Consider the following 14,453-nt stretch of genomic DNA (forward strand, 5'->3'; position numbering starts at 1 on the left):
AGGCCTCACAATTAGCTGAGGCCTCGGTCGCTGGGCTGCCAAGTGCTTTGCCACCCCGGACAGCCTGCAGATGAATAACGGACAATTAAAGCGGCATGACGGGGGCTAGGAGGTGTCGGTTCGATCGTAATTAGCCGTAATCATGGGGAGACGAGCCTGGCAGACGGGCTGTTCGTTTTATAAGAAGCAATTTAGGAAATCAAGTAGCTTTTAACTATTGCGTGGCCTCCCTGCCTTTTATAAACACAGAGGAGGGGAGTCTGACTAGGAGACGCCGTGGCACATAAGCCCCAGGTGCAGGCTGCACAAAGGGCTCGCAAGGAAACGTTAGAAACAAAGGGAGTGGCGGCAGCGCCTCATTTTAGCTGGCAAGAGACACTCTGCGATAGGGATGAGGAAGCTCTCTGTGGGGATCAGGGCCGTGCACTACAAAATTAAAGGCCCTTCACTTCCGCAGCAGCACAATGTCACCTTACAGGGCCGAGCTTTGATCTCGGAGGCCTTCGCCTGCCCTCCGCTGTTTTCCGTTCGTTCCCATTCTATATCGTGTACTCGGTTCCAGAAGCCATGTAATAGGCCCCACTTCCCTTCCTTTACAGGCACGCTGATCACCTGCGACCGTGGGCTGGCCACTGTTAGGTATGGAGGTAAGAAATAATCCCGGGGAAGGAGGGAGATGCTGGCCCTGCGGTACCTGAGGGTGCTGCTAGCTGAATTTATAGGGCACGCCAGGCCACAGGAGTTACAGGGAAATGTTAAAGGAGAGGCTGTAGAGGGCTCTGTGGGGTAAGCTTTGGGGGCTCCTTGCAGCTAGAGGAGGGAGGTCCTGTCTACACTACAAACGCAACTGTGTCAGGGAACAAGCCCAGGAATTTTAAAAACAGGGCCGGGCCCTGTCTATGCCACAAAACAGTGCTTTAGTCATGTCAGGCGAGGTGGCCAGATAACAGCAGCATTTGCAATGTAAACAGAACTTTGCAGAGTTCTTCGAGTCTGTGGCCATAAGTAAGGGCTAGGGCTAGGCAGTGGGCTGAAAGCCACACCCACATAGGGGAAGGAGGAGCAGGGCGAGGTGAGAAGGAAAAGGATTGTGACCCAGTCAGCGCTCCCATTATTAATACCGCTATGCAACCAGCTTTGCTACTCTGAAACCAGAGCTGGGAAGTCAGAGGTTCCAGGTGGACAGACCTGGCCTGACTCATCACAGCCCTCCTCCTTTGCCACAACTCTGCGCATCAGCCGGCATCCACTCCTGAGCCACAGGCGAACTGGAGTCAAGTACCTACGTCCCCACAGCTCACCAAGCACTTTAGTCTGCAAAACTGGGCTAAGGGGCAGGGTAGTTAGGTGCATGTACCCCCATCACCTTCCCAATATCTAATGCTGCAAAACAAGCAGCTGTAGCTGGAGTAATCGGGAGGCTAGTGTCAACCCTGGTGCAGTTCCGCAGATCACACACGCGATGCATATGATCGGGGAGCAGAGCCCCCATAGAGAGATCACAGTTTAGCATCTCCTTAACAAACTGGAAATACTGGGAAGGACGTCACTGGGAGACGGTGCCCAAGAAACATCCCCGCCAGTGTGGTGCTGTGCCCATTTCTTAATGGGGCCCTCGGCACAAAGCAAGTCAGGAAGCGGGACACTTTACGGCAATGAACACTGTGGTCTTGAGGAGCATCATTCTGAGCAGAGTCTGAATCCTCCCTTACCCCAACCCAATCCTCTCTGTACTCACGAACTGCAGCGTGGCCCTGCAACCTCCCATGTGCCCTGGGCCCCAATCCTGACCCAGAAGGGCCACTTGCAAGAGTGAGAGATGACTAGCTAAGAATGGCAGCGAGCGTGCTAATTAACACCAATTGTACTGGTAGATTTGGGGATATGGAGACCTCCTAGAGGGAGATCCACCAGCTACTTCTACACAGGCCAGATAGTAAAGAATTATACTGAACCAGTGACCCAGGGGTGAAAGAGTCCATAGCCAAGCCAATAACCAAGGCCACCTTGCATACAGAGCTCACATTGAAAATAAAAACCTTGGGCCAAATCCTGAGATCCCTGCTCAGTTACACCTCAGCCTTTACTCGGGTAAAACTCCCACAGGAGTAAGGACTGAGAAACCACTGAGTAACAGCTCTGTCCCCCGAGAACCTGAACCTAGCCCTTGCCAATTACGTTTGTTAAGCCCCGTCCTTGTTTCGCAGAGAGCACTTCTGCATGCACTGTTACAGCATCTTTCTCCTCTTTTTTAAAAAAATACATATATGCCAGCTGGAGGCTTGTGTGTAGGGTATTAGGGGATTTGCACTGCATGCTGCTAAATTTGATATGTCCTTTAACAGGAGACAAATGGTTCACAAGGCTTAAAAAGTATTGACTTTTCTTTAACAATAAGCGCTAATGGCCTTCAAATAATCAATATTTAAAGTCATTATGGGGTTACACATTATACTGTTAAAACCAAGCATTCCATATTAACCCCATCTCGTCCTCCCAAATCCAGAGCTGCCGGCTTGCAGGAGCGGAGACTGGGGATCTGAGAGGGTCAGGAAACACAGATTGAAAGCGGCAAGGCATGGAAATAAATTTAGAGAGGGTAGGAGGGAGGGGGGAAAAATGCACGAGAGCTCCACTTTATTCTGCTTTGCTTCTGATAGGAAGAGACACTTTAAACCTGAGGTAATGGGCAATTGGCACACAGCTCTTGGCTGGTTTGCAGCAGGCAGTTTTAATACCCGTCCACAGACTCCTGCTGCACCAGGGAGGGAAACTAAATAAACCAAAAGGGTTTTTTGAAGAACATGTTTGGGGTCTCTAGGTACAAGGAGACATGCACCAACTAGACGACATGTACCACATGATGGGATGATAGAAATAGCTTTAGACAAGGAGGGGCTGGGGGAAATTCTAACCGGTTTTAAAATCAGTTCAGTCAAACCACACCAGGCCACCTGGATCCTGGTCTGGGCTATGGCCCCAGACAGCTTGAAAACTGGTTTGAATTTTGGGGGAAATCTCATGTAGACCAGGCCAGAAAGTGACGAATGCTGAGTTCACTGGGGGAAAGTCTTGGGAGGGATTGCAATTGGGCGAGGTGTGCAAAGAAGAGAGCTAGAGTGCAAAAAAGCCCGACAGAGGCCCGGGTACACAGATGAGCCAAGGAAGCCCTTCGAGATCAAGAGAAGGAAGCGGGCAATGCAGGAGCTGAGGGGTGCCAGGCCTGGCCCAGAGTTAAAGGCAGCAGTAGCAGCAGCATTGGGAAAGAGGCACATTCTGAAATCCTCACTAAGTTTTTAAGACAAAACTTCCATTGCCTTTGAGGACAATTTTGCCTGAGGAAGGACTTCAGAGTTTGGCCCCAGCGTTTCACAGCTACCTGCTAACCAAAGGCCAGTCGGCCCGCCACTGGGATTCAAGGAGCTACCGATGGGTGTGCTGATTTTCAGCCTTCCCCCTTCGAACTGCCAGGGAGCCAAACACATGATGATTTCCCAGCACCTGGGGTTTTTCACTATTCTTTATTAACTCAGCTCCCCCGCACCTTCCACCTCCCATTATTTTATGTGCTCCCTGGGAAATGATAAATGAAAACCCAGAATGAATTACGCCCCCCACCCCAAGTCTCTGATGCCGTGCAGTGTTAGCCACTGGACAAAGTACAGCTCCACATGAGCACAAAACACACACACGAATCTGAAGTGTCACATAAACCGTCTGGTTTCATCCATCTGCAGAGATGGTTTATGGATCGGCCAGCCTTATTTTGATCACCTGTACAATGCACTTCAGATGCGGGGTATAAACATTTTTCCAGAAGAGAGGGGAATGCTAACCTCCCCTTTCCACTCTACCTCCCCGATCACAGAGCCGGGCCAAATTCCTGAGACCACCCCTGAAGGGCGGAGGCGGATAGAAAAGAACACACAGCCCGATAGGAATAGACAGAGCAGCAGATGAAAGCACTCGCCTTTCACCTCTGAAGACTGGTTCAGATTTGAGGTTTGGCGGGCTCTGCTTGGAACCTAGTGGGTCATTTATTACACACGCATATGCAGAGCCTGGTCTGATGAAGACGCTTCTGTTCAAATGAGGATGTAGTTAGTGACTAGCAGTAGGTGCCACAGGATAAACCAGAGGGCCTAGCACCCCGTGTAGGAAACTGGGAAGCCAAATGTCTCTCCAGCAAAAACAAGCAAGGAAACCCACCGAGGAAACTCAGTGGATCCAAAACAGAGCCAAAACCAATCCCTCATCTCCAGAGAGGGTGGTCTCCTTCCTCCTTCCCATTTCACATGGGGCATAGCATTATACGGGGGGGGGGGGGGGGGGGAGGAGCAGGGTCAAGCTAGAGAGTTTGGAATCTAGATCCAAACTTTTCCAAGCCCTTTAGTAACATTCAACTAACCAATCTTCACAAATCGAGACCCCATCTTTACAAACACACCTCCCAGATCTGGGCACCCTTTAATTCTGGGTCTGAAACCAAACATCCTGGAGCTTGGAAAAGTCTGGATCTAGACTCCAAACTCTCTAGCTTGATCCTTAAAATACACACAAACCCCCTTGGAAGGTAAGTTAGTTTTAGGTAGGTCAGAGGTGAAGCAACTTGCTCCCTGCTACAGAGAGAATTGGGCTTTATCTTCTAACAGTGCATATGCACTGTGTGCGCATCTATTTATCTAGGTATCCGTGTGGCTCCCCTCACCGCGGAGGCCACGCTCCTGGGATCCACGCACATCTTGGAGTTGTGCGTTTGGAAACGGATGCCTTATGTACGTGCGCTTTGGGAACGTGGCCCTTGGCCTCCCAGCGAGACACCTGGCTCCCTGTCCTGTGCTCAGACCACCAGACCCACTGCTGACCAGTCACTATGAATCCAAACAGTGGACAAAAACCGAGCCCCATCCATCTTCCTGAGCATTCATCAGCTCATGGTAATTGTTCCACAACCCTATTCACCCCTGAAAATTAAAAAAAAAAAAAAAAACTTTGCCCAACGGATGCAAATTCGTCCTCTGCAAAAAATGTGGTGCCACCTTGATAAATAAACCGGGGTTGCCGGTGTGGGTTTTTCCCGCTTGCCATAACTAATAGATGAATTCTTGAGTGGCTAATTATTCTTGCCAGCAAATCCACTATATTTGTGAACTGACCTGATCCCCACAAAGCTCCCAACAGGAAACTGAAATGGGATTTTAACACCATGCCCAGCAGCTCACATCCCCTCACATCATGCATTATTACCTCTGCGCCCAGGAAAAGAGACACCATCAATCCACCTGCAGTTTTCTCTGTGTGAGCCAGCTCATTCCACCACCTTCTCCTCCACTGCCTACCTGAACCAGCCGCCTTTTAGACTTTCCACACCCTTCCTGCTAAAGGAGCACAAAGGCTACTTTGATTTATCTTATTGACAGAGACAACAGCAGTCAAATACAAAACCCGAGGCCAAGACCAACAGCGAGAGGGAGACCAACAGCGAGAGAGAGGAGGAGAGATTAACCCTCCAAGTGCTTTGTCTCTGCAATCTGTGGCCTTGTCTTCTACAGGCATGCCTAATGCCCTCCTCCGTGCAATGATAAAGCAGCACAAAACACGGCCCTTATGAGTGGGGGCAGCGTGATGCAGATGACCCCAAGTAACACTTGAGTGGTTAAGGATCTCTGGGGACAAATAACGATCATGGGAACCAATGTCAAGCAGACTTGACAAGCCCTGACCACAGGGCATAGCTGAAGCTGCCTCCTCCCAGCAGGACCCCTGCAATTATCCCTTAGCTCAGCTGACAAAGGATTATCACACCTGAGAACTTTGCCAAAGGAACAGGTAGAACACACATAAATGTAACCTTCTCGCACTCTCTTCACAGGACCAGAAGGCTGCATACAATTAATCTGTCGGGTCAGCTGTGCCTTGCTCACAAGGAAAGGGGCATAGAAAACCTGCCCAGGTCCAGCTAGGCCAACAGTGTAAACTTTTCACACAAAACATCCAAAAGTTCCTAGGGTAGCTACCCTACCCAGGCACTTGGGGGCAGCTTCTGCACACAGATCCAGCATAAAGGACTGCCCTGACTTACTCGCTAGGCAAGTCTACTGAAGTAAACAAGGCTTCTGAGTGTATAGGCCAGGGAAGAATATAGCCTTTCACTTTTATACCCATCAATTCAGACAAGTGGTGGTCTCAGTATCTACAGCACCTTTATGCCAATAAATAGTGGGTTGTAGGTGGGCCCAGAAATTCTTACTCCATGCAATAAGACTCTCAACTATTCGCGCCTTTCACCTGAGGACCTTCACAAACAGTAAACAAACATACCCTGTTTTACAAATGAGCATTGGCATCATCTTACAGATAGGGAAACTGAGGCACAAAAAGGGTAAGTGACTTGGCCAAGTTCACAGAAAGGGTTAGTGTCAGAGCCAGGAATAGAACCCGGGAGTCCTAACTCCCAGTCTCCAATATAATGATTAGTCCACACTCCTTTCCATAGCTGGGAGTAGAACCCAGGAAAGAGTCTTGACTCCTTAGATCCGGATCTAACTACTAGACCCCTCTCCCTCCATCACTGGCAAAAAGCACACAGATGCCCTAACTTGCAGTCCCCTGCTCTGCCGGCTGGATTACACCTTCTCCATACAAGATTTAACACTCTCTGGCTTGGGCTTCATTATCTTCTCTCCACCTGCCTGGCAGTCCCAGGTAAATCCTGGACTTGATACCCATTAACATGCGTTTTTAGTTTGCCTTTCCAATGTGCACGTGTACACACACACACCCACCCTTCCATAAGGGCTTCCTCAGCCAGTTCTCCGGCTGGCCTGGCAGCCTTCCAGGCCACACGTAGTCAGAGAAGTTTTCCTACCAACTGGCTGCAATGAAACTCGCCTATCTCTGCATTCCTGACAGGTCTGTCTACAGCACGCATCGACTATATTGGATTGTACTGGATAGGTTAGCCAAAGTGCAGCTGGTAGGACAAAGGTTTATCAGGACCGCCCAGCCCCTGCACACAGAGAGGTACTAGGCAGAGGATTCCCCCAGGGCTATGAGCTGAAACAACCACCTTCTCCTCACACGCACTCCAATTATTATTCCAGTTTCCTTCCCACTCACCCTCAATAAGAGATCAAGAAAGACCATTAGCAAAGCCTAGAGTGAAGCCCTCCACAGCCCTTTCCAGGCCCCCCAGAGGGTGTCAGCCCTTGTGGCAGCCAGTCCATCTCCCGCCTCTTCATTTCTCCGCTATCCGTGCAAGAAACAAAGGCGGCTTTAATTTAATTACTCTCTGAACTCCTTGATTGCGGAGGGAACATCTTAGAACACAGAGTGAGATAAATGATCTGGGTAAACCAGGTTTCCAGCAGCACTGTCTGAGCAAAGAAGCCTCACCTCCAAGTCTTGTAATAAAAAAAAAAAAAAAAAAAAAAAATTCTCTCTCGTCAGCGTCTGTCCCAGAGCATCAGTTCCCTTTTGTTATTACCTGGGGCAGCTATAAAATTCTAATTTAAACAGCGTAGCATGTTCTGTGCCAAAAGAACAGGTTACACGATATCGTCAACTCCTGATTCCAAGGCAGGATTTAGACAGACTGTTACCAACAGCCTGAGACTCACAAACCAGGATCTGAAATGCACACGTGTACGTCAGCCCCATTCCCACACACCTGCACACACCAAATGAGAGCACATAAACCCACACACGTGTAATGAGCAAGCACATCCGAGCCTAGAAACGTGCAAACACTGACATGCAAGCGCATACACCCACACATGCACTGACACCTTTGTATGTGTATGAAATATGCAAGCACAAAGTCACACATGCACATATCCCCCCTTTCCACACACATACTTCCCAAAGACACACACCCATCAATGCAACCACACACAGACCAGATGACACACATCATGCACGCACTCACACGCACATCCAACCTGGCACATACATGTCTAGTCAATCTACAAGTCCCTTTGTTTTCGGTTTTACTGATTTTTGGCAAAAAAAATCCTGAGTTTTACAAAAGCTATTAAATAATAAATAATAATATTCCATTTTTAACAAACTTCCCTAGAACTTACATGTACAGAATTTCAAGTACATGAATATGCTGATTATGTTAAAAAAAAAATCCAACACACACACTAGGGTATATGTGTTTATGTTCATAATAAATTAGTCTAAGTATAAACAAGAGGCTGTCTGTTAACGTATGGCAACGTAGTGGAAGTTACACACGCATGCACATCAGGATGTGTATGTCAGTGTCTGAGTCCTAAAAGGAGAAGTGCCAGAATTCCCCAGCCCCGGCTCCCTCCTTGGAGATGGCGGCTTAGTAACCGAGATGGCCCAGGTAACCCGGTTGCCATCCCTCCTTCTGGAGCAGGCCTGGAAGCGGAAGAGGTGGAGGACACAGCGTGTGGAGATAGCCCCCTGGCCTCCTACGGCCTCGTCCACTTTTGCTATTTGTTCCTTTTTTTCCATCCTCCCATCCCCCAATGTTCACCCCCCCATTTACCCAGAAAAGTTCACTTTCCGCAACAACTTCCACCCCCTTTTTTAATTTTTTTTGCAATAAACACCCATAAATTCCCAGGAAGCTTTAAACAAAATTAAAACTGAAAACCAAGGGCCTCGTCAAGCCAATCCCCCATGGCCAGACAGGCCGCGGGAGCCAGCCACCTTCCCGCCTCCCCTTCCAGTACCCACCACCCATCCCCAAGCCAATCCCCCATGGCCAGACGGATTGCGGGGGGCAGCCACCTTCCCGCCTCCCCTTCCACTACCCACCACTCAGCACCCGTCCCCAAGGCAATCCCCCATGGCCAGACGGGCTGCGGGGGGCCAGCCACCTTCTAGTGCCCACCCCCACAAGCCAATGTCTCCTGGTGGCTTGGCAAGCCCCGCCCCGGGGGGTGGAGCAAAGCGAAGGGGGCGGGGCTGTCCCGTAGGCCCCTCCCACCCCGCCCCGCCGCCGGTACCTCTCGGGGAAGTGCGTGTCGCGGTGCTGGGGGAGCCCCTGTTTCCGGCGCTGGCTGGACGAGTTGCTGGCCGAGGGGAGATGCGCCTCCATGGCCCCGGGGTTGCGCGCCGCCGCCTCTTGCCGCGCTCGGAGCAGATCTGCGGAGGGGGGAAAAGCCCGCATGAGCCTGCGGCCGCTCAGCGCCAAAGCCGCCCCCCTCCCAGCCTCCCCCCCGGGCGCCGCCGCCTCCCCGCCCCGTGCAGCGCCCGGGGCCTCACGCGCTCCAGCGCCGGAGCCTCCTGGCCGCCTACCCGGCCGCCTCTCCCCAGCGCCGGTCCCTGGCGCCGGCCGCGGCTCGCCCCTCCCCGCGCTAATGAGAGCCAGGCTGCGCCGGGGGGGGGGCTGCAGGCGAGCGGCCGGGCAGGTGCGCCGGGAGCTCGGGGCTGCAGGAAGCCACCGGAGCCGCCTCGGTCTCTTTGCAGCGCGGGCTGAATCGCGCGCCTGTGCCCGGGCTTCCCTCCCCCGGAGCGAGCTGGCTCCACTGCCCGCGGCCGCGGGAGGAAATGGTGTCACTGGCGGGGGGGTTTATGGACTGAGCCTTCCTGCCCGGGGCCGGGGTGAAAGTTTGCTCCCTCGCTCGCTCGCTCTCCGCGCTGCCTCCCCGGCCCCGCGCTAGCAGCAGGGGAACCACCGGCAAGGGCGGGGGGGGGCAGATCTGGCCCCGCGTCTGCTGCCAGGGGCCTGGCTCGCTCCCTGGGCCACTGTGACCACCCAGCGCTGCACCTCCTCAGCTGGCCAAGGCCGTGCTGCGGTCCCCAGCTTCCCCAGCACCCCACTCAGCTTCCCCAGGGGGACCCCGCATGGGAGGCGGAGGGCAAAGAACAGGGACCTGGGTCTCTTCCCTGCAACTTCAGGCTGAGCAGGGACAGGCCCTGAGCGGGGGGCAGTGAACCCTCTGCTGAGGGGCCTGGAGCCGCTGGACACCTAGGGCCACCCCACTGGGGGCCCAATGCAAATCCAGGCAGGGCCTAGCGGGTATGAGCATCAATACCTGCAATCCACCAGTGGAGAGGGGATAAGGCTCAGAGTTCAGAGCCGTAGCCAAGCTGCCCTGCTGGATTTGACCCCACATGGCTACATTAACTGCCCCCGGGGGCGTACCATGGCTGTCTAAAGTGGCACCAGTCGGCAGAGACCCAGGTGGGTGCAGCATGTCGAGAACTGGCTCCCGTTCCCTGACTCGGGAAGTGCGTGCCCTCAGGTCCCCTGCTGAGGTCAGACACACTCCACAGCCCAGTTGTTGCAGCCCCAGGAGAATTAACCCATAGGATCCGGGGCCACAGCTGGGGGGAAGGGAACTGGTTGCAAGAGTCACTGTACTGGGGGAGGGAAATCTTCCTGGGGCAAAGATTAGGGACACAGAGTGACACTGGCCAGTTCGGCAAAGCCCATAGCTGCCCTAACAGGCCCAAACTGGTGGACTAATCAGAACTACAGCTGACCCTGCTCCCCCCCACAAGAACAGCCATATTGGGTCAGACCAATTGTCCATCTATCCTGTCTTCCAGATGTGGCCAGTGCCAGATGCTGTGAAGGGAATGAACACAGGGCACTCTGAGTGACCCAGCCTCTGTCCTCCAGTCCCAGCAGTCAAAGGTTTAGGGACATCCAGAGCAGGAGGCTGCAAGCTTGAATCCCTAACCATCTTGGCTAATAGCCATTGCTGGGTCACACGCAGCTCCCCCTCCCACAGAAAAGGGATGGCGCACACACAGGAGACCCAGTAAGAGACCTGCCCATTTCCTGGCCCGGCAGAGGGCATAGGGCAGGGTTGCAAAAGTTTTGCCTCCACAGGCTCCACCCCACCCTCCCCATAGCCTCTTGCCCAGAAGATCCGGTTCTTCTCCCCTGACCCCCAACAGCATCTCTGTGAACAACAGAACCATGGCGCTGCTTTCTCCCCCTGCTGCAGCAGCAGCAACGCTGACTGGCTGGAATTCATATCCCAGCCCATGCTGCCTGCATAGCCCTGCTGTCCTGTTAAGTCTCGCACAACACTTACTCTCCCCCTCACCTACCTGGAGCCTCAGCAGTGCCCAGAGCTGGGGTGGGGGTGGGGGGTTGAAGGGAGGCGGCGGTTTGGCACTTGCAAACAGACTATGAGAAACATCTGCCTTGGTCGGGCTAGTGCGTGGGCCGCGCTCCCCGCTGGGAGGGCTCGTGCAGCTCAGCCTTGGGGCACACGCGGGGAATTCCATGGAAAGGTTTCAAGGGAGGTGGGGCATGAGTCAGGCAGTAAATCAGTCAATCGCTACAGCAGGGAGGGTAGAGCTAGCCGCCCCAGCAGCCTTTCTGGACAGCATAGGGCTGTGCACTAGAGGCTACTTAGTGGGAAGGGGAAAGGGGGTCATGCTAAGAGCCCCATCTAAGCTCCTGCTTCACTCACCTTTTGCAGCTGGAGATTCTCATTTTTAAGGGGGGGGTGTAGGGAGGAGATTGCCTCATGTAGGGCAGAACAGGGGTCACTGCAACGCCCCCCTCCCCACTGAGCTCACTGAGCCTGAATCTTTCAACCCTAACTCGGAGTGCAGTCTCCCGCTTTAACCCAAGTCGCTGAAGGCTTGTCCACACAGGAAACGAAACCAGAATAGCTAAGGGGGCTGCAGTTCACACCTCAAGTTACTTCAGTGCAAGGCAGCATGTGCGCACTGTTATTTCAGAATCTGAATGCCCCATTGCACAGGAACATAGCAAATGCTGGATGGGATCCGAGCCACAGCCCCAGAGCACTGTGATTCTGAAATAAGCATCTATATACAGACTTGCATCAAAATAACTAACCGTGTGACTTACAATCGCTTTGGTTCCATTGACCGTATAGACAAGCCCTGAGCTGCTCTGACTCAGTTTCCCCCACCTGTAAAATGGGGGTATTAATTCCTCCCCGGCAAGATCATTACAGCACACTAATTAGCTGATGTTTGTACAGCATTCCAAGCTGGGCATTGCTGTGCAAGTGCCACACTTTACTAATTATTCTATTTGATGCATTTATCCACCAGAGGGACCAGAGCAGCCCAGGACGACCAATGAAAACGCTAAGGGGATTAGTTACAGATGAGACAGCCGCCTGCATTGCAAGAGACTCTTTCTGGAGTGCTACCCCACCACAGAGTTAACCATCAGGAGATTCCCCGCCTCCAAGCCGTGCTCCTTCCCCCACGTTGGGCTTACCTCTCCTCATCTACTGCCTACACACAATTCCGGGGCACCCTACCTCTGCACGCTTGCACCAGCCCAGCAGTGAAACCTCTGCTATTGTCTTCATGACACACTGGAAAACACACAGACAGGAAACCCCCTCCTCACACCCACTATCTACTGCTCTGTGTCAGAGGAAGCCAAGACAGAGCCGAATTGAATGTACTTAAATAAAGGAATAGGGTGTTTGTCGGAGTATATATTAGAATCATCATCATCCTTTGTACTTCTGCAGCACCTTCCATGAAACGCTCATAGTGCTTTGCCTGCATTAACCCCTTAGCCATCACCAACCTGTCATAATTATTAATACCGTGCTTGTACTGCTGAGTGACAAGTCAATTCGCCTCTATGCCTCAGTTTCCCCATTTGTAAAAACAGGGATAATTCTTTCCTACCTTTGCAAAGTGCTTTGAGATCCAGGGCTGAAGAGCACTACAGAGGTGCTTAAGATTACGCTATCCCCATTTTACTGATGGGAAAACTGAGGCACAGGCTCGCCCACAGTCACCAGGCATGTGTGTGCCAGAGTTGGGGCTAGACCCTCACGTGTCTTTATTCTCAGTCCTGTGCATTAGCCAGAAGACTAGATAGTATATAGTCATATATGTGAATACGATTTTTTTTCCAAATTCAAATATGAAAACATACTGTCTACACGTGCCTGTGTGCACACACTGCACATGTATGGATGCACATACACGCCCCTCCCGCACAGGCTGAGAACCTTTCCAGAAACACAATAGCTATTTAAATATCTGACGCCCATGCAAGGAGGCTGGAAAATGGATGCAGCAAGGACATGTCCTAAAGCTTTCAAAAAGCTGCAGCCAGGCCAAATGCCGTCCAGTGAAAGGTTCTCCAGCTCCAATCTCTGAACACTGTTCAGCCTCATAGGTCTGCTTCCCCCTTTCTCTTCCTCTCCCTCCTCCCACTCAAGATCATCCGGCAGAGTTGCCGCCACCGGATTTGATTCAGCGTGAGACATTGTACAGTGCCTACAACAGTGAGGTCCTAGTCAGTGACTGGGGGTCCTAGGCACTATGAGAATACAAATAATAATAATAGCAACACCAGCACTGCCTACAGTGAGTAGATCTGAAATGAAGAGGGAGGTCCTGGAGCATCAAATCCAGCATAAAACCCAGGGGACGGGTATGCATCCTCACGCTGCGCTATACCAGAGTTCCCCCTCATATCTGCCTCAGAGCTGGGGAAGAGCCTGGTAGACCACTCTCCCCACTGCCCCAGCAGCAAACACCCAGCCTCCCTCTGCATTTCCAGAAGTTGAAGTGGGGAGCACATGGAAGTGCAGCATCATGGCTCAGGGGGTGGTGGATAAGGGAAGAGAAAGCCTTTCACTTCCAAATCACAATTTTAAGCATAAGCAGCCTGCATGACACAAGTACTCTGGGTCTTGGTCCAGTTCCAACATCACAATGAAAATTTACCACTACCCCACCCAGTGCTTTTAACAAAAACGAATGATGAGGAACACAGGAATTTGCTGGACGATCAGCCAAGCAATGGTTCATCTCGCTCAGTATCCTGCTTCCAACCAGTGGCCACTATCCGCTACATCAGAAGAAGGTGCAAGAAACTCCCCTGGTGGGCAGTTATGGAACAACCTGCCCCAGGGGAAGTTTCTTGCTAACTCTGAGCAGTGTTTGGCTTACAGCTTGGAGCATGACGAGTTCTATCCCTTCTATTTTCTTTCCTATCCTACGGCATGTCACCAGGCATGTTTTCGTTACTCACACAAGTGTCCAATACACGTCAACTGCCTGAACTCCCTTAGCGGGGGGCTGGGGTCCTCCCAGTCAGGGCTGAGACCCATTGGTGGAAGAGCAGGTTGGGGTGGAAAACCTTGCATAGCCACCGCCTGAGCTGTGGATAAACAGGACTTCGGTCCCTAGGGCACCTCTTGCCGCATTCATGTACATGCAAACTCATTAAAAAAAGAAGAGAGGGAACAAACATTAAAATGATCTATATTTTTAAACTGTAAAGGCATGTATGAGAGAGGGAAACAACAAGCCCCATCAGATCACATAAAAAGCCTGCAGAATTCGCCAAGCCAGGGACCATGCGCCTCCGATGTTTATAAATTAATTATCTGAAAAACCCAGGTCACTCCTTATTGCCACAGTGCCTGTAATTTAGAAGTCTGGCATGCAGCCAATTCCAGAAGCTGCATTGATCCTGAATGACCGCAACAACTCCCCCG

General features: G+C 52.0%; 1 protein-coding gene across 8 annotated transcripts in view; it reads right to left on the reverse strand.

The window, feature by feature from the left end:
* Nucleotides 1-14,453, reverse strand: part of SAMD11 (sterile alpha motif domain containing 11) — a 218,006-nt gene that overhangs the window by 24,449 nt on the left and 179,104 nt on the right. For all 8 annotated transcript variants that reach the window (XM_029913542.1, XM_024201646.3, XM_024201647.2 and 5 more), the window contains one exon: nt 8,985-9,123. In XM_029913542.1, coding sequence (XP_029769402.1) covers nt 8,985-9,123 — 139 coding nt within the window. The remainder of the gene's footprint in view (nt 1-8,984; nt 9,124-14,453) is intronic.

Source organism: Terrapene carolina, unplaced genomic scaffold (assembly GCF_002925995.2).
Source record: "Terrapene carolina triunguis isolate 2854851 unplaced genomic scaffold, T_m_triunguis-2.0 Scaffold714, whole genome shotgun sequence".
NCBI lineage: Eukaryota > Metazoa > Chordata > Testudines > Emydidae > Terrapene > Terrapene triunguis.